The sequence below is a fragment of the Corvus kubaryi genome, unplaced genomic scaffold (genome assembly GCF_017639235.1).
Source record: "Corvus kubaryi isolate FWS band 111438036 unplaced genomic scaffold, C.kubaryi_AGA036_p1.0 134, whole genome shotgun sequence".
In the NCBI taxonomy this organism is placed as follows: Eukaryota; Metazoa; Chordata; class Aves; order Passeriformes; family Corvidae; genus Corvus; species Corvus kubaryi.
The window spans coordinates 7,846,034-7,865,036 of NW_024580668.1; the positions used below are offsets into that span (position 1 = coordinate 7,846,034).

The 19,003-nt window shown below is 57.7% G+C and overlaps 1 protein-coding gene across 2 annotated transcripts; it reads left to right on the forward strand.

Annotated features, from left to right (window-relative positions):
- Nucleotides 1–1,750: 1,750 nt before the first annotated feature.
- Nucleotides 1,751–14,970, forward strand: TGM2 (transglutaminase 2). Of its 2 annotated transcripts, none has more exons than XM_042048609.1 (13): nt 1,751–1,925; nt 4,381–4,560; nt 6,786–7,028; nt 8,104–8,222; nt 9,007–9,135; nt 9,599–9,779; nt 10,668–10,803; nt 10,919–11,022; nt 11,145–11,384; nt 11,536–11,808; nt 13,384–13,544; nt 13,780–13,916; nt 14,188–14,970. In XM_042048609.1, exons 1-13 carry the CDS (start codon nt 1,916–1,918, stop codon nt 14,342–14,344), a joined length of 2,070 nt encoding a protein of 689 aa, XP_041904543.1. In that variant the 5' UTR covers nt 1,751–1,915; the 3' UTR covers nt 14,345–14,970. The 2 variants fall into 2 exon arrangements, with proteins under 2 accessions (XP_041904543.1, XP_041904534.1); XM_042048600.1 differs by lacking the exon at nt 1,751–1,925 and adding an exon at nt 4,080–4,246.
- The last annotated feature ends 4,033 nt before the right edge of the window (nt 14,971–19,003 follow it).

Consider the following 19,003-nt stretch of genomic DNA (forward strand, 5'->3'; position numbering starts at 1 on the left):
GACACCCCAGCTTGCCCAGTCCCACACATCCCACACACCCTGACACCCCCCACGGCAACAAACTGCTTGTGCTTCCAAGCTGAGGGAGAAATGGCCGTTCCCAATTCCTCCACTGCCAGCAGTGCTTCTTTGACTGTTTGTCACACATTAACTCAAGCAAACAACACATACTGAGCATGCACCTCTGCTGCAGAGTGCATCCAGAGTTCACACCGGGTACAGGAGGAAGAGCGGGCTTGTGCAGGCAGAGTCTAACCCAGCACCCTGCAGCACGAGCCCAGACAGACTGGCACCTGCCAACACCAGTGGCAGAGGTTCCTGTGCCCAGGAAGCAGCCTTGGGAGCAAGGCCAGCTCAAGGCAGGTGAAACCAGCTGGGAGCTCCCATGGCCACCAGCCCTCCCCAGGCATCACAGCGGCCTGGCAGTGGACAGAATTCCTGTGGCCCTGACGCTCAGAGAGATGGGCAGCCCATGGGACCCTTGCCCCCACTGACCCCTCCTTGCATCCATGGGAACAACTCGACCCAGTGCTGCCCACAAAGACCAAGTGGTCTGGGAAGAGGAAGACAGTGTCATTTTCATCACACAGAGTGATGGATCCCAACCATCTTACAGGACAGCACCATCCACAAGAAGATCCCATTGCCCACAACAGCCCTGGAGTGATGCACCAGTCACCACACCTGGGAGGGGAAGCGTCTGAGGGGTGTGGGGGAGCAGAAGGGCACCTGTCAGGCTGAGGAGGGTTCCCAGTGCCCAGGCTGCAGCATCCTGCACCCATCCAAGGGCCAAACAAGGAGGGTCAGTTCAGGGCTCCACCAGGAACACCCCCCATCCTGGGTCCTGGTCCTGGGCAGCTTAACTCACACGAAGAAAAACCAGTAACTGAACAAAGTTATTCCAGAAATGCCTCAAGGCTTTGTTCATAACAAGCCATGCTGCTGCTGAGGTACCAGTGCGCTCCCAAACCCCAAGAGCCCATGGAGGTGTGGGGTTTCAGCCCTCTGTCCCTGATAGGTGCCCTCTAGTGTGTTGGGTGACCCTTAGGACACACGGGGAGGGCCGGGACAGGCCAGGCAGCCCCAGGTAGTACCATTGTCAAGACCCTGAGGCAGGGACCCCCAGGCAGGAGAGGGATGGCCAGCGTGTGGGGCAGGGACTTCCAGGGAATGTGCTGGTCACTGCTTTGTGCACGCTTCCATGTCCCAGAGCAACCAGTGCTGTTTCCAACACATCTGCTGTCCAGCAGCAAAGTTTTCAACACATTTTCCCTCCAGATTCCATCTCTCAGGGATGCAGCTACGGGAAGGGGATGCGATTCCCAACAATCACATCCCACCAGGACTGGCCAGGATGGGGACGCAGCCAGAGGAGGGAGAGAACTTTATAAGGAGAAAACAGTCCCAAGTCCTGGCACTTTGCTGGAAGCCACGCTGCCCCCCTCCGCCCCCTTGTTCACCCCTCCTCTTGATCGGCAGCGAGGTCATCTCCTACCCCGGGGCTGTGGAGTCCCGGGAGACTCGGGTGGGGCCAACCCGGGGGGCGCGGGGGCCTGCTGCTTTTCCTTTTTTTTCTTTTTCTTTTTTCTTTTTTTTTTTTTTTTTTGGTGGTTGTTTTCAATAGGTGGGACCTAAACCCGCCCGTTTCCTCGAAACTGTTTTTCCTTTCTTCCCTGCGCCGGCCCGGCCGCGGGGGGGGTGGGGGGGAGAGGGGTGGGTGCGCGGGGGGCGGGCGGGATAAATGGGACGGGCGGTGGGGCCGGACAGCGGGTGGTGAGGGGCAGCTCCCCCGGCATCCGGACCGCGACAAGGACCGGCATCGGCACCGACAGCACTGCCAGCGGAACCGGGACAGGTACCAGGACGTGCACCAGCGGCGGCGCCGGCAGCACCCGCACCGCCCAGCGCCAGCACCATGGCCGAAGGTAGGACCGCGGAGCGAACCCCCGCAGGTGCCGGGCTCGGTCCCGCTCCGCGGGGAGTCCCGACCGGCCGCATCCCCGCCCCAGCCGGCGCTTGGTGCCCCCGCGCCGCTCCCTGCTCGCCTGGGGCTAGAGCCGGTCCCTGAGCCTCAGCCGAAGTCAAGGGCGATGCGGAACGGGAAAGACTAAAGCGGGACGGCGATAAAAAACCTAGCAGGGTCCGTGCGGGGCATGGTTGTGCCCTTCCCTCCCGACTCTCCCCCGGGCTGGGTGTCGCCAGTACCCGCAGAATGAAGTTTGGTGCTATTTAAAGCTTTCCCGGTAGAGGAGGGTGGACAACTGGGCCGGGAGCGTGTGCCCACGTCCTGGCAGGGTGAGGGGATTTCAGGAGGCTCAGGCAGAAAAAGAGCTTCTGCGCTTCGGGAATCCTGCACGCTTGGCTCGTCAGGGTAGAGACAGCCCTCAGCTCCCACACAGCTGCCCCCGAAGTCCCAGGAAATGGGTCCGTGTGATTCCCACGGGCACGCAGCCTTCTGGGTGAGACGGCATCACTCTGCTCTGCTGTGCCACAGTGCCGCAGGCTGTCCTGGCTCCCAGCACTGCTGTAGCAATACCAACACAGGTCCCTCGGGTCAGATACTGACCCAGACACAAGCTGAGCCGCTACAGAATCACAGAATTAACTAGGTTGGAAAAGACCTTTGAGAGCATTAAGTCCAACCTATGACCTAACACCACCTTGTCAACTAGACCCTGGCACTAAGTGCCACATCCAGTCTTTTTTTAAATACCTCCAGGGACGGTGGCTCCACCATCTCCCTGGGCAGCCCATTTCAATGCCCAATCACTCTTTCTGTGAAGAATTTTTTCCTAATGTCCAGCCTAAACTTCCCCTGGCACAGCTTAACACTGTGTCCTCTTGTCCCGAACACACTAGGCAGCTCCTGCTCCTGGGTGCCCAGGATCCTGCTACCACTTGCAGCCCCTCAGCGCCCTTCCCACCCATCTCTTGGCACCCATTGGTTTGGGTAGAGGCACTTGTGCTTTGAGAAATCTGCTTTTTGTTAAATCTGCTGAGGATGAACACCCCAGGGTGACTGGGACAAGGAGGAGCTCTGGTCCTGTTCTCTGAACACGCTTATTGTCAGCAAGTTTGGTTCCATGTTAACCATGTGATTCCACTTGTGCAGTCTGTGTTCCGTAGCACAGGGCTGTGCTGCTCACAGAGGGAGAGGCAGTGAGGGAGAGGACTTGTCTGTGCTCTGTCCCCACTTCACAGTTCCCATGGACTGGCTGCAGGGACCTTGCCCTTAGTTATGGACAGTTTGAGCAGCTCTTACATCGTGGTGGGGACAGTGACAATCCCACTGCCCTCCACTGGGCCCATACTGCAGAGTCACCTTGCCCAGAGAGCCAGGAGCAGTGTTTTCATTTAGCTTTGGGAATGGTGAGTTCATGGGCTGCTGTTCCCATTTGGCACCGGTCCAAGGAGGGTTTGGTGACTGCCAGAGCTGGTACTGGGAAGGGCATGGCCAGGGAGAGCCGTGGCATGGGGCAGCAAACCGAATATTGCCCATTGATCTACCCAGTCCCTCGCAGGCGCTGAGCTTGCTGTATGCTCTCCTGCACAGAATGCTTTTTCTTATTCTGGTGATTAATACGTCACCACAGAGCAGTCAGGGGTCAGTGGCCTCAAGTGATGATGAACGACATCTCATTGCTCCAGCACAGCGCCTGGGGCAGTGGGGAAGTGGCTGCTGGTGCTCCAGCACATAGCCCTGCCTGGGCTGTGAGCAGAGCAGAGCAGCCTGCACATGTCCGGGGCATCAGACACCCTCTGTCACCGAATCTACACTTGCTCTCACCAATTTGTCAGCAGCTGCAGCACAGTAAAGCTGCTGGAGGCCTGGCTGAGGCACAGGATCGTCCTGGACATTCCTGGGCTCAGTCAGCAGCGCATGCTTGGGGTGGGGGCACACCGACAGCAAAGTGAAAGTGAAAGCCAGTGAAAGGCCCCCTGAGAGCAGAGCTGAGCGCTGGACTTTGCTCCAGTGCTGGGTGCTGTGAGACACAGGCCCAGCACAGCTCTGGCAGCACATGTGATACCACAGAGGCAGCTCCACGGCACAACACAGCACAGCGCTGGATCAGGAGGGCAAAAAGTCGCTGTGAGCTCGGCTGCCAAAGCTGTGCCCCTCTCACAGCACACGATGGGAGCCCAGCCCTCAGAGCGCTCCTGAGGGGTGCTCAGAGTGTGGCACGGTCACAGTGCCCTCCTGGAGAGATGCTCTGCCAGAGACATCTGGAAGCACAGGGCAGTGTGGGTGGGTAGGCTCAGACCCCTCTCCGAGGTCCCAACCCAGGGCTCAGGGTGGGCGACAGCCACCCCTCCTTCCCAAGCGTCGGGGCTGCGTGGCGCGTCCCAGGGTCAGAGCTGTACGTGCCGCTGCCTTTGCAGAGCTGGTGCTGGAGACATGGGACCTGCACTGCGACCGCAACGGGCAGGAGCACCGGACGGCGGACATGGGCTGCAAGGTGCTGGTGGTGCGGCGGGGGCAGCCCTTCACCATCACCCTGCGCTTCTCGGGCCGCGGCTACGAGGAGGGCGTGGACAAACTCGCCTTCAACGTCGCGACAGGTGAGTGCCGCCACGTTCGTGTCGCGAGGGAGGGCTGTGTAGGTGTCACCACCCTCTGCCCCTGCCGCAGGGCTCACCTGTGCTCCCACGGGGGCTGCACCACGGCACCTGCCCCGTGTCACACAGTCCCTGTTTCCTGCCTGGCAGAGGCTGGCGCTGTGCACAGCTTTTATATCAGAACCAGAAAAAGAGGTAGAAACTCATCTCCTTAATGAAAGTGGAAGAGAAGTGATAAAAAAATAAAACAAGAAGCCACCAGCATCATAACTTCCTCCCCATCCTCCTCCCACGGTCGAGCCAGACTCAGGGCATGCCAGAGCTTCCAGCTCACCAGCAAGTACCTTGGCTGCGGCCAGGATCCTGCCCACCCCTCCTGCCCCTCTGAGAAACGTCAGCAAAGTGTATCTTTTCAGGCAGGGGTATCACAGCATTTCTGCTGATGGGCTTTACACCCAGCCCTGCTGCCCCTCAGACATCCCCAGAGCGAGGTTTGCTCAGGAAACACGAACACTGGAGAAAGGAAATGTTCCCATGGAGCTTCCCCAGCACAGCCCCCTGAGCCAGGCCAGGGCTGGGCTGTGGCTGTCACAGCCAGGGCTGGGTGCAGCCGCCGGGCAGGGGCTCGGGCCCGCCAGCTCAGAGCAAAGTGAGAGGAAACTATTTCTCAGGCAGGCGCTATTTTGGGGCTGAGGCACCATGCTGAGTCAACCCAGCCAGAATTCAAAGTAAAACTGCACCCAGGTTTCCTCGTAGAGTAAAACTCTCCTTTTTCCATCCCAAAAGCTCTGGTGACAAAACAAAACCCAGCACCTCCCAGCTTCACCCTAAACCAGCAGCCCCCTCGGTGCCCTAGCAGCCCCATGGGGGTTGCCCACCCACTCCCACCCCCGGGCTTCTCCAGGCCATGCTACAGCCAGGCAGTCCCGGGCTGGTTTTGCAGGGGGAGTAGCCACAGGCACAGCCTCCCAGGCCAAGGCACAGGCTGGCAGAGGCTCCTCTGGGCTGGAGCCCAGCGCCAGCGCTTGCAGAAAGGGGGCAAAGGTGCTTTGCTGCTCGCAGAGGCACGAGGCAGTGCCACCCCACCGGCCCCAGCACATTCCTCACTGGGGCAGGACCTGGCAAGGCAAGGACTGCCAGACCTGTTCCCCCATCCTGGGACAACAAAGCTACAGAGGTCATGTGCCGCCTCCCACAAGAAAGAGGGGAGGGAGAATAGAGTGAAAACAGAGCTGCGTTTTTGCAGTAGCCGTGTTGGCAGAGCCCCATTCAGGTGCCGGAGTCCAGGGGGATGATGTGGGCTGTGGAGGCAGGAGGAGGAGGAAGAGGAGGGGGGCAGGCTCCTACAGCAGCCCCGGGCTGGCTCTTGCCGAAAGGACACCGTGAGCTCAGCCCCAGCCTCCCCGGGAGGAGAAACTGTGTCACTTCCATGAGTTCACGAGTATTTTTGGTGACTGGCCTGGCGTCCCGCCCACGCTGTGGGCGCGGGCTGGTGGGGAACCAGCCGGGGCTGTGCTCCGGCCGGGTGAGTGGACAGCAGTGGCACCGCTGCCTCGGCTGCCGGCCAGGCACTGCATGGCCAGGGAGCTGCGCGGCCGGGCTGGGCGTCACCGCTCCGGGGAGCGGGTCTGGAGCTGGCTCGGTGCAGGTGGCTTGGCCATGGCTGCAGCTTGGAGGGGCCAGCGAGGATCACACTGTCCCAGGCTCGGCGCTTTGGCCACTGAGGTCATCCCTAGTCATGGGATGTTTGCAGCAACGCCTGAGGCTGCACACACATCCTGGGGCACCCAGTGACGGGGGTCTGGGGTTCGTGGCGGGGGTCTGCCAGCCCCCATGCCGTGGGCTGTGGCAGGACCGGGCTATGTGGGTACAGGGACTCAACAGCTCTGCTCAGAGGAGAGGCAGGAGCGGGTGCAGCTGAGAACAGACACCTGGCTCTGGGGTGACCACCAGGGCAAGCACCCCCTGTGCTCTGCTGTCCCAGGGATGCTCATAGGGCGAATCTGTCCCTTCCCAAACAGTGAGAGATGTGTCTGAGCTCCCCTCAGCTGGGCCCTCAGTACCTGACAAACCACAGGGTGAATGTTCCCAGACTGTGACAGCCAAGATCCAGGCAGCTGCCACAGGGGAGGGGGGCTTGGAGCAGGTCCCCTTGGTCCAGCCTCCATGGCAGGGGACTTCCAGGGGCCCTGGAGCAATGGGAGAACTGACCTACTCCTTCTTGACAGGGCCGTGCCCCAATGAGACATCAGGAACCAGCTTCCACTTTGTCATGACTGACTGCCCGGAGGAATCGTGCTGGAGCGCCGTGAACCAGCAGCAGGACGGGGAGTCCCTTTCTGTCTCCCTCTGCTCCCCACCCAACGCCTGCATCGGCCGCTACAGCATGACCCTGGAGACCCGCACTGACTACCAGGGCTCCAGCTTCCAAATTGGGGACTTTGTCCTGCTCTTCAACCCCTGGCACCCAGGTGGGCTTTCACCTCTCTGAGTCCAGGGATCCCAAGGTTCAGGCAAGATGCTCCCCAAGCATCACCCCCACAGGTCTCATCCCACTGCAGATCCCAGGTGTCCTAAGCCCTGTTCTGAGCTCAGATCTAAGCAGAAACCCTCCCTTTTCTTCCATCTCCACACAATCCCTGCAATAGGTCAGGGCCAAGAGCACCATCCTCACCCTACAACACACACAGCGCCTTTGCCACCACCCCAAACACCCAATGCCCTGTCCAGGCTGCCCCCACCACATGGTGCCCACCACTGTGGTGCTGGTGTAAAGCCCTGGGCAGTCCCTGGTGCCAGCTCCTGGGCAGGCAGGGGACAGGGGAAAAGCCTCTAAATGCCCCCAGTTGTCCCTAATTGCCCCCACCTGGCCCATTCCCACCCATCCTCACCCAGGCACCCAGCTATGGACTCATTGACAGGGGTATCACTGTCCAGGTGAAATTTGGGCAGCCAGACCCAGAGGGAAGTTTGGCTCAGTGCTGTAAGGTTTAACAGCCCTGGGATTTTCCTCTCTCCTTGTCCTTCCCCTGTTCCTGGACTGGCTGGTTTCCTGGATCTGAAATGTCCCATGCTGGATCTGCAGAGATAAGGGGCCATAGGAAGCTCTGCTCAACCAGGGCTGTGCTGAGCACTGGGGGTGGACGTGTGGGGTTTCCTTCTGCAAACATTTCCAGTAAATGTTGATTTCCACAGCAGGAGCTGCTGCGAATGAAATGGCTTTGGCTGTGCTGAGCCAGCACGCCCACTCCCACTGCTCACTGCACCCCCAGGGAGGTCTCCCCTCCTGAGGAAACATCCATCTCCATTAAATAAAAGGGAGGAAAGACAGGGACATGAGAAAGAATGAAAAGCAAGCCACAAACCCGCTGCAGTTTTCCCATCCACTCTAATTAACCTGGGCTGAAATTCCCCAGCAGCTGTTTAAGGCATGAGTAGTTCCAGCCCCTGGCGCCTCATTTCCCACCGGATCCATCCACAGGGAGGGGGTCAGGAAGCTGTATGTGCAGGGCAGAACCCTGTCCTCACCACTTGCTGTTCCCACAGAGGACACCGTTTTCATGCGTGACGAGAACGAGCGACGTGAGTATGTCCTGTCCCAGCACGGGCTTATCTACCAGGGTACCTGTGATTACATCTTCTCCATCCCGTGGAACTTTGGCCAGGTGAGTGGGCAAGGCCTCCCGGGACCCTTGGGACCCCTGGCTGATCCAGGCCGTGCAGCTCTGGTGCTGCAGGACACAGGGACTGGTGCCACGTGTGTGCCCCTCACAGACATGCACCCCAAATGCTGTCAGCACCCTGGAGGCCAGCCCTGGGTCAAAGAAACTGGAATCCCATTTCCGAGAGGGAATGTGCTGAATTAAAGATGTGGCAAGACAAGGGGAATGTTTCCCCATGGCTCCTGGGGGCCCCATGGCCATGTGTTCCTAATCGGGGTGGCCCTGCTGTGCCAGGAGCCCATTCCTGATAAGGCATTCCCGGGCACTGTGCCAGGGGTGCCGATAAGGCAGCGCCCACACCCCGAGCAGCAGTCCCTGGGGCACAGGGGTTGCTCAGCCGCCCTCCCGAGCAAAGGGCTGAGTGCCTGCAGGAGTGGGGGTGCCCGTGGCCTCCACAGGACCAGCGCCTCAATTCAAGGAAGGGCTGTGACTCAGCTGTGATGGGAAATAGGTTTTCCCAGAGGTCAGGTCCATGCCCTGACCCCCGTGCGGTTACAGGAAGCTACAGTATGTAGGCAGGAGGTCACCCAGGGGCTTCACAGGCTGAGTGGGGACAGTGGGGACGTCACTCAGCGGATGCTGGCGGGGGAGGGGACCCTGAGGAGGTGTGACCCCCATACCCAGCATGTTCTGCTGGCAGGGACATCCCTGAGCCAGAGAGGGAGGACAGAGGTGGCAGAGCCCCTGTGGGGACCTCACACAACCTTTTCTCCCTGCTCTCCACCAGTTCGAGGATGAGATCTTAGACATCTGCCTCAACATGCTGGACATAAACCCCAAACACCTGAGGGACCAGAACCGGGATTGCTCCCGCCGCAATGACCCCGTGTACATTGGCAGGGTGGTGAGCGCCATGGTGAGTCTGGGGTGCACCCGGCAGGGTGGCCCCAGCACCCCACATTCCCTGGGGTGCAAACGCCCCCCAGCTACAGCTGTGACAGACAGCATTTGTCACCCCATCACCCCCCCCCAGTTAACACCATTTTCCTTCTCTGGGGTGTTTCCTGTCCCCTTTACATCCTTTCCCTGTTACTGCTCCTATATATATAAGAACCTTTCCAGAGGAAACAAATAGCAGGGGTGGGCACAGAGCATTCCAGGAGCGGCTTTGGGTAATCACTCCCAAATTCCCAGGCAGGAGGATGTGTTTCTAAAATTCATCCCTAATTTGCACCATGTCCACCTGCATCCCATCGAGCTCTTGCATGGATACAGGATGCTAATGTGGGTGACAGGGCATGTGAATGGGGCAAAGGCTCTCTCTCTCCTTCCCCCGCCTGTTCCTGCCCCTCCATCCCTCCCCTTTTCTCCTGCCACAGGTAAACTGTAATGACGAGGACCGGGGGGTGCTGTTTGGGCGGTGGGACAACCGCTACGAGGATGGGATGAGCCCCATGGCCTGGATTGGGAGTGTGGATATTCTCAAGAGGTGGAAGAAATTTGGGTGCCAGCCAGTCAAGTATGGCCAGTGCTGGGTCTTTGCTGCTGTGGCGTGCACGGGTGAGAGCAGATGCCTCTGGTCTCCCCCACAGGACAGGGTCACCCATCTCCCCCCAATCTCCCACCCCAGCCCCTACCCTCCATCCACTCCTGGTGCTGCATCCAGAGGGAAGAGCTGCAATCAGCCTGCAATGATTCCTCTGCAATTAGCTCTCTGTTGCTCTAGTTTGTCAGGAAATAGAGGGAAAAAATAATAGAATTTTTTTAAACTCAGCACTGCCTCCCTGGCCAGGCAGCAAGGGAGGGACTGGGGCAGGCTGGGGTGAGGGAAGTGGCTTTAAGGCCAAGTTTGCAATAAAGTCATGAATCCACTGAGATCAAAATAATGTCATGGCCACCAGGGCAGTCAGACAGGGGAAAAAGAGGAGAACAATTCCTGACGGGCAGCTGCTGGGAAACATTCACATATGCTCGTGCAGCTTTGCCCCAAGAAAAACTCTGCCTGCGAGAGCATTGATGTGTCACAGACAGACGAGACCCTCTTTAGAGGAGAGAAATAGCAGAAAACTAAAGTGGATTTCCAGCGACTCGCAGAGTTTATAGCCTTCCTTTGAAGCACTGTAACTGCCTCCCTGCTCCCTGGGGAGCTCCCTGCGCAGTGAAAGACAGCTGGGAGATGAAATCTGGGGTTCAGCACGGCTGCCCACAGTACCTCTAAAGCTCTCACAGACGCTTTTTGTGCCTTTTTTTTTGCTGCAATATCAAACCCGTCAGGCTGTCAGAGCCAGGTGCCACCCAGCTTGCCCGTGCACTGGCTTCTCCTGGGGATCACTCTTCAGGCACCCCTTTGGCAGGCAAAGGGAAGGGCAGGAGCTGTTCAAACGTGGGGCTCTGTGGGATGGGAGTGGTGAAACCTGGGCCCATCTCACCCTGCCCTGCTCCCCGCAGTCATGCGGTGCCTGGGAGTCCCCAGCCGGGTGGTGACCAACTACAACTCAGCCCATGACACAAATGCCAACCTGACCATTGACCGCTACGTCAACGAGAAGGGGGAGCAGGAGAGATCGTCCTGGGACAAGATCTGGTGAGTGGCATGGCAGGACCCCAGTCTGCCACCCCTGGGCTACTTCTGCCCCTTCTCCAGAGCCTGGCAGGTGCTGGGGGAGGCTGAGACTTCTACGTCCTGGTTTCCCTTGCAGGAACTTCCACTGCTGGGTGGAGTCATGGATGGCCCGTCCAGACCTGGCAGCTGGCTATGATGGGTGGCAGGCGCTGGACCCGACGCCCCAGGAGAAGAGTGAAGGTACAACGTGCTCCACACAGAAGCTCCATCCACCTCACACCCTGACAGCGCTGGGTCTCCCCACCACAGCCACCCCTTGTGGCTGAACCCTGGGGTGGTGACAGTGGCTCTACTCCATGCAGGAGTTTACTGCTGCGGGCCAGCCCCTGTCAAAGCCATCAAAGAGGGTGACATGCAGCTCAAGTACGACATCCCCTTCATCTTTGCGGAGGTGAACGCCGACGTGGTGTACTGGGTGGTGCAAGGCGACGGGATGGAGAAGCAGAGCATCCGATCCTCAGATGTGGGGAAGTACATCAGCACCAAGAGCGTAGGCAGGGACAGCCGGGAGGACATCACCCACAGCTACAAATACCCGGAGGGTATGGAGGGTTTGAGGGGCAGAGATGTGCAGGGAGGGATGTCGCTGCTGGGAAACAACCACAGCAGGAGGGCTTCAGGGCTCAGGGCAGAACAGCCCAGACCAGGCCCTCCCTGTACTCCAGGGAATCACAGGGATTTTGTGCACCGCAGGGTCTGAGGAGGAGCGGGCGGTGTTTGAGAAGGCAGAGCATCAGAAGAAGTCCATCGGGGAGGAGGATGAGGGGCTGCACCTCAGGATCAAGGTGTCAGAGGGTGCAAACAAGGGCAGCGACTTCGATGTCTTTGCCGTCGTCAGCAACAACACAGACGAGGAGCGTGTCTGCAGGGTGACGCTGTGCGCCCGCGCCACCAGCCACAACGGCACCGTCGGGCCCTTGTGCGGCCTCACGGACCCAGCTGACATCGACATTGAGCCCAGGGCAGGTAAGAGACCCACTGGTGGTGAAGGGGTTGCTTCACCAGGACCGGGGTCAGGTCAGTCTGTGTTCAGCTGCTCGGTGGGGACATCCTCCTTAGTTAACGACCACTGTGGATTTTTAATCTTTATGAGAGGATGAGGAAATTGCTCAGGAAGAAGCTGGAAATGCATTTGGAGCTGGACAAACCACTACTGCTGGAGCTGTCATGCCAAGGGAGCGAGCTGGGCACACCCAGGCTGCCATCCCCAGGCGCTCCATGGCACTGGTCTGCATCCCTACTGCTTTCCCACAGTCTTTGGGCTAGGCTGGGCTCTCTGGTGGGATCTTCCCACATCAGGGAAAGCAGGACTGGCCCGGCTCAGCCCTGAGTGCATGGTCCCAGGCTGGAGGAAGTGAGAAGCACTGAGTTTGCTGGCCAGCAATGCTGAAGTTCTTGGTGTCTCCCTGGGTGGGCATTAGACCACAGAGCTGTCCTGGCACGGCCCCCGAACCTCCCTCGCCCCTGCCACACGTGAACGTCACCATCTGGTCATTAAGCACAAGTTTGGGTCTATGTGAGTTTGCCAGAGACCCTTCAGGGTTTGGAAAGTCCACACATCTGCTGTGCTGGAACAGCCAAATGTTTACCCTACACTGAGCCCTGCTCCTCACTGGTCCTCTAAAACGAAGAGCTTGGCACTCTGCCAGGTGTTGAGCTGCTTCACAGGCATGAGGAATGTGCTGGCTCTTGCCACCACAGAGGGGAGAGGGATGTGCCTCTGCTCATGCTGGCAGAAGCACTAGCAGGTACTTGGCACCTTTTGCAGGGCTGGATGGGGGAGTGGGGACACGTGCTCACCCTGCTAGAGGAGCCCTGTGGCCTTTGGGGTACTTAACATTCCTGTCCAAAAGTTGATCCATCATCATTTTCTCTGAAACATTAATTACGAGTTCCTGAAACTTCTATCCTCAGCTCCTGCCTCAGAATATAGACCTCAGGACTTCCCAGACTGCATCCTTTAGGGCACCCCAGCACTTTGTGCCAGTGCGGGAAGCCAAGCTTCTTCCTCTCCCCACAGCCTCAGCTGATGCTATGGCACTTCAGATCCTGCCTTGGGAATGCCAGGCTCCATTTCTCATGGTCACAGCTACTCTGGGCTCCTTGTTCCAGGCAACTCTGCCACTGGTTGCCTTCAGCCTCCTTCCCTGTCCTTCCCCCTGGACAGCCCCATCCCTGAAGGACTTTCAGATAAACAGCACTGAGGGCTGAGTGAGGGCAGCTGCCAGGGCCCAGGCTGCCTCCCAGTGCCCACAGTGGCTGCCAAGGGCTGACACTCTGGACCCCTGGTGCAGGTGTGACCCTGGAGCCTTGCCGTGGGACATGGCTCCTTCCCATCCCCACACCCTGAACGTCCCTTCTGGCCCTCAGTATTGGAGCCCCAGCCCTGCAGGAACCCCGGTTCCCCTGTCCTTGAAAGGCACATGGAGAAGCTCCTGGGGAGCCCAAACCATGCCAGCAGCAGCCGGGTGTCAGTGCAGGACTGTGGGTTCTGGGCTGGAGCTGCCGTGGGTGTTGACCCCTCTCTGCTTCCCCTTCCAGAGAAGAGGGTGCCCCTGCGCATCCTGTACGAAGAGTACAGGGACAAACTGACCCAGGACAACCTCATCAAGGTGGTGGCTCTCCTGAATGATCACCAGACAGGCGACATCCTCGTGGCTGTCAGGGATATTTATGTTGAGAATCCAAAGATCAAGATCAGGGTAAGGGTCCAATGTCCCATCCCAGGCAGGTCTGAGGGGAATGAGTTGCTGTGATCATCTGGGGGGTTGCCCCTGGGGCTTGGGCAGCAGGTCCTGCTTCACTGAGCTTAACTGAGCAGGGCTGCATCACCTGGGACCTGCATCCTCCTATGGTCCTGCCTCAGCCCCAAGGCAGGGGGAGCACCATGGCTCCCAGGATCAGTGGTGCTTGGGGTCCAACCTTTCCTGCTTGCAGATTTTAGGAGAGCCGATGCAGAATCGGAAGCTGGTGGCAGAGATCAGCCTGGTGAACCCCCTCGCGGTGCCCCTGAATGGCTGCGTGTTCGTGGTGGAGGGCACCGGCCTCACCGATGGGCACTTTGTCAAGGAGCTGTAAGAGCTTTTCCTGCTTCACCTGGCTGGGATGTTGGGAATGGGGTGGATTTTTGTGTCTGGAGCCCCCAGGGAGGGCAGTCATGGGGCACAGCAGGAGCCAGGGCTATGCTGGTCCCTGTTCAGAGCATCCCTAGCCCACACCTCACTGGGGAAGGGGTTGGGCCACCCCACAGGGTCCCTGCTTACCAGGGGCCTGCGGCACCGTGGGCCCTGGGAGGGTGACAAGGGGCTCGGACAAGGGCCACAATGACTCCCTGCCCTCCCACAGTGAGGAGCCGCTGGAGCCGCAGGCGGAGGCCAAATTCCGGATGGATCTGATGCCGCGGCTGTCGGGGCTGCAGAAGCTGATGGTGGACTTTGAGAGTGACCAGCTGACGGGGGTGAAAAGCTACCGCAACGTCATCATCGCACCCCAGCCCATGTGAGCAGCTACCGTGGCCCTCCAGCTGCAGAAACCCTGCCTCGCTGGCCCCCCACCCGCTTTAGCCCAAGATGGCCCCAGAAGGATGACGGCCAGAGCCCAGCCTGACCCCGGCACAGTGGCAGTGATGCCACGCTCCTCCCTGAGAGCATGGACACGACAAAGGGGCTGCTGGGGTCTGCGGGCTGCTGTGGCAGTCGCTCACTTCACCACTGTTCTCTCACCCTGTGGGGTGGAACATCCTTGTCCCGCCTGTCCCCCAGCACTGGGCACACCGGGACCCCCGTGCCAGCCCCCTCTTCTGTGCCGTGCTGGCAGCCCTGGCACACAGAGCCCATTTCCATAGAGGCAGCAGCAGAACGACCCCTCCAGCCCCCGCCGTTGCCATCCTCTGACTGCAGCTCTATAGAGAAAGATTTTGTACTGTGAGCACAAAGCTGTCTATGCACCATATACCTATAAACCAAATCTAAATAAATACTGCAAATAACCTGCTTGGGTACAGCCGGGCATTGGCTTCGGTAACTGTCCTGGCACTGCAGATGCTGCAGGGAGGGATGGGACATTACCTTGATATGAATCAACTATGCAAACACTGAATAAAAACTCTATTTTTCACTTTAAAAGCCAGACCTGGCTCTTCTTGCACTTCCTCTCTCCACAGCAGGACCCAGCAACTCCTTGCCCAGCATCCATGTGGGTGGGAGGTGAGTTCTCCCAGCCCAGCACGCAGGTGGGGGGGTCATTGCCATGGCAGGCACTGCAGCCACACTGGCCTCACATTGGCCAACCCCTGTGCCCCAAATCAGCCTGGTCTGGTGTTCTCAGGGTGGTCTCCACTCAGCCCCCAAGGCACCTTCCCAGGTAACTTCTCCCCTGTCAGGAATGGTTCCATATCGTGCACAAAGAACTGGAGAGAGAACACTACAAGTGATCAAACCAACAGGTCTTGCACACCCAGGCTCTGGGCAGAGCTGTCCACCCAGCCTGGGGCAGGTGAAGGGGCAGCTGGATCCCGCACAGGGATGCGGGAGGAGAGTGGGGATTTGTGTCACACCTGGAACCAGGGTCAAAGCTTCACTGAAGGTAAACCACTTTCCATACCAGAAGGGCCCTCCCACACCCTCCCCACAAACAGGGTGGGAACCTCCCTTCTCTTACAAACAAACACCATGAAAACCATCACAGAGATGGTGGTGTCCAACAGGGTCCCACAGTCACTGCAGCCCCAGGGGACGCACAGGCCCAGGGGGACAGTCTGTGGGACAGGAGGACCCCGCTCACACTGGCTGGTCCCAGTCACCCTGACATTGTGCTGTCTCCCATCCCGGCCATGACTCAGGCTGGATGGGCAGCTGGGAGCGTTTCCCACCAAGGACAGCCCGTTCTCTGACTTCCCTTTCTGTTTATCTTTAGGATGAGATAGAATCTCCATGTGCAGTGCTCCAGACACAGTTGCTGCTTCCCCAAGCATGGCCAGAACTCCCCAAACCCTGGCTCTGCTTTCCCCATGGGAGGCCAAGGACCCATCTCAGCCCCAGCTCCAGCTCCTGCTCCCAGCATGGAACTGGAGTGGGCACAGCAGAGCCCAGGCCTCACGTGCAGCAGCAGATTGTTTGGCCAATAAAGCCTTTCAAGAAAACTCCCCAGGAGAACCACATGATCCATCTCCCCTTACCCTTTGGAACTTTAACCACCACATCTCCCTGTCCTGCTTTTCTCAAACATAACCCAAAAAGGTTCTTCTTGCACTTCCTCTCTCCACAGCAGGACCCAGCAACTCCTTGCCCAACATCCATGTGGGGTAGGCTGGGACTCTTGTGGGGTAGAGTAGGGATAGAAGTGGGGAGGTGGGGTCTAGCACAGGGAGGGATGAGGAGTTGCCCAAGCAGCTTTCCCAAGGGGCAGAGCACCCACCCTGTGGCATGGGGACAGGGCAAGAGCTCCAGGAGAGAAAGGAATAGGGGTTCTCTCCTCCTGCATTCAGGGCAAGGGGTGGAGGCCATGCCGGGCCCCAAGTCTGGCAGCACCAACCCCCTAAACACCAGTGCCAAGGGCACATGGAGCCCCAAGGAATCCTGAAGGAGTTAACAGCACGAACCAGCGCTGCCTTCCCTGTCAGGAACATTCCTCAGCCCAGCAATGATGCAGGGCCCCTCTTTAGAGCATTTGTTACTGGGCTCTGCTGCGCCAGGCGTCCAGCTGCTCAGCGCCTGGGTTAAAAATAACCAGCAGCTCCGCTGCTTCGGAGCTGGGTCCTGATAAAATAAACATTAGCACAGCTATTCCTGAAGGTCACTCCCATCCATCTGAGCCTCAGCAGAGCAAGACTGCTCCAACAAGAAGGGAACAGACTCCAAACCCTGCAGTTACAGTTTAGCAGCACGGGTTGGCTTTCAGGGCTGGTTTTTCCTCCATTATCCACAGAGCTGAGATCGACCTCCCTGCGCCCAATCCAGATCACACAGATGTGGTACCACACTGCATCCATCTCCCTGTGCTCATCCTGGATCACTGGCATGGTCCCAGGCTGCGTCCATCAGACCCTTTGGCACTCTCACCCTGCAAGCAGTAAATTATACATTAAATATTTCCAGCATCCATCACGTGGGAGGGTTTGTAATTCAGTGCTAGTCCAAGTGCCAAAGCCAGGCGGGAGCATTCTCGTGGAGGGGAGGTTATGGATATACCTCGGCTCACTGGAGATGCTGACTTGCCAAGAACTGACTGTAAACTCATTTTAGACTTGATGACCTTTAACTTACCTTCATTGATGGATCGAAACTAGAACAAACTCCCATAAATCAGAGCTTTCACAAGAACAAATCTATGGGATTTCCAAATGCTACTGTCTGTCCAAAGCTCTCTCTCCTCCTCCACAAACAGGGGACACATTTTTACTCTCCTTGGTCCAACGAGACAACTGAGGCACCATCAAACAGCAAAAGAGACAATAAAACCCCAATGGCAGGAGGTCCCACTGCACCCTCATGGGAAACCATTCCACAGCCATGGGAGGTGCAGGAGATACTACGGAGAGATGCCTCTTCCAGCATGGCCATCCCGTGGATAACTCCAACAGCCTCTCTGTGCCTGCCAGGCCCCTGATGCAGCTTCCCAGGAGAGCACCCCTGTCCATCCCGTGAGGTCCCTGTCCAGCCCCTCACACACACAAACCAGTAAGGACTGATCAGCTGGGCACTGGCAGCAGAGGGATGTGCTGACCCATCAGCTGCTTGTCCCTTCCCAGAACAAGCCTTGTCCTTTCCCAGAAAGACAGAACAAGACTTGCCTCTTCCAGGAAAGAGGTGACAAGACCCTAAATCTGCTTATGATTTACTATCAGTAGTCACACAGCTTTGCTCTGTCAGCAGCATGCTTGGCCACCATGCATCAGCCAAGCTGCAACCCATCACATCTTTGTGCCAAGGGAAAACACTGGGACACAGATTTGCAACCCCTGCCCAGAATCCAACCTCGATGGGCTGTAGAACACTGGTCCCTGAGGCTGCTCTGCACCCAGGAGACATTTCTGTTCCCAAAATGTTCATTTTCCTTATCCATCCTCCTCCCATGCTGGCTGGTCACAGGGTTTCCTGAGTTTTGCCTCAAAACCTGTACATGACCAGCATGACCACGATTCCATCTGCTCCAGCACACAGCCCTTGGCCTTCATTAAACTTCTTCCTAAACATCATTACATGAAGCCACTAATGAAAATACAAAAAAAGAACGTGTTTCCTACCTACTGTTGCCTTCTAGCAGGTGAGACAGAGGCAAAGGATGCCTGTGGCACACCCCTAAAGCCAGCAAAATCAGTGGCAAATACATGTCCTGGCCTCACTCCAACAGACTGGCACCAAGTCTGCTGTGACGTTTCATCCAAGTGTTTTACCAGGTCATTTTTTTTTCAGAGCATTAGGGACAGCTTACACCTTTTCCATCTAATCCTAGATAAATATACATAAAGTTTGGAACTGACCAGGAATGTATCAAAACTTGGCCCAAGTAACCAGACAAAGTCCACAGCAGCCTGCCCTGGGTCAAAACGTTGGCAGCACAACTACCCACCCTCTGCCCACAAGAAGCCTCCAGCACCCCAAGGCTCTGCCAGCCCTTCCTCATCACCATGACAACCTGGGATCTCACAGACTGACCTGCCAGTTAGTCAGGAGCGAGTCCCTCACCTTGTACAGGTGCATAAGCCACCATTCCGTGGTTACACAGTAGGGCATGCACACCAGTGCACTGAAGTACTGAACTGCAAAGACAGATGCCTAACAGTCAAATATTTTTAGAGGCGTTTGTTCCAGCTCTTAAAAAAACAACAAAAACCTGATTTGCAAAGGCAAGGAAGGACAGCCAGTACCTTGTCACATTTGTCTTTGAAAACCTCACCTTAGTTCCTGCAACACCACACAAAGGTGGTTTTCATGGGGAGGAACCACACCAGCTCCCTCCTGCTCCCACAACACAGCCCAACCTCCGCATGGCTTTGTGAAAGCAGTGCTAAATATAATCTTGCCTTTAAGGGAGGATTTGTAAATCAGTATAAAACATAATCCGCTTTGCAGATACTCTCCAAGGCATATGAAACAATCACTGTTTGCCCACAGAGGCTGTCGCAGACTGGTTAATTGAAGAACTCCGAAGTCCCCCCAAA

Coding starts and splice junctions, on each gene's coding strand:
- TGM2 (XM_042048600.1), top strand. CDS start 4,207: ATGCTCTGCCAGAGACATCTGGAAGCACAGGGCAGTGTGG. Junction 9,780..10,667: donor TGCTGCTGTGGCGTGCACGG/GTGAGAGCAGAT, acceptor TGCTCCCCGCAG/TCATGCGGTGCCTGGGAGTC. Junction 11,809..13,383: donor CGACATTGAGCCCAGGGCAG/GTAAGAGACCCA, acceptor TTCCCCTTCCAG/AGAAGAGGGTGCCCCTGCGC.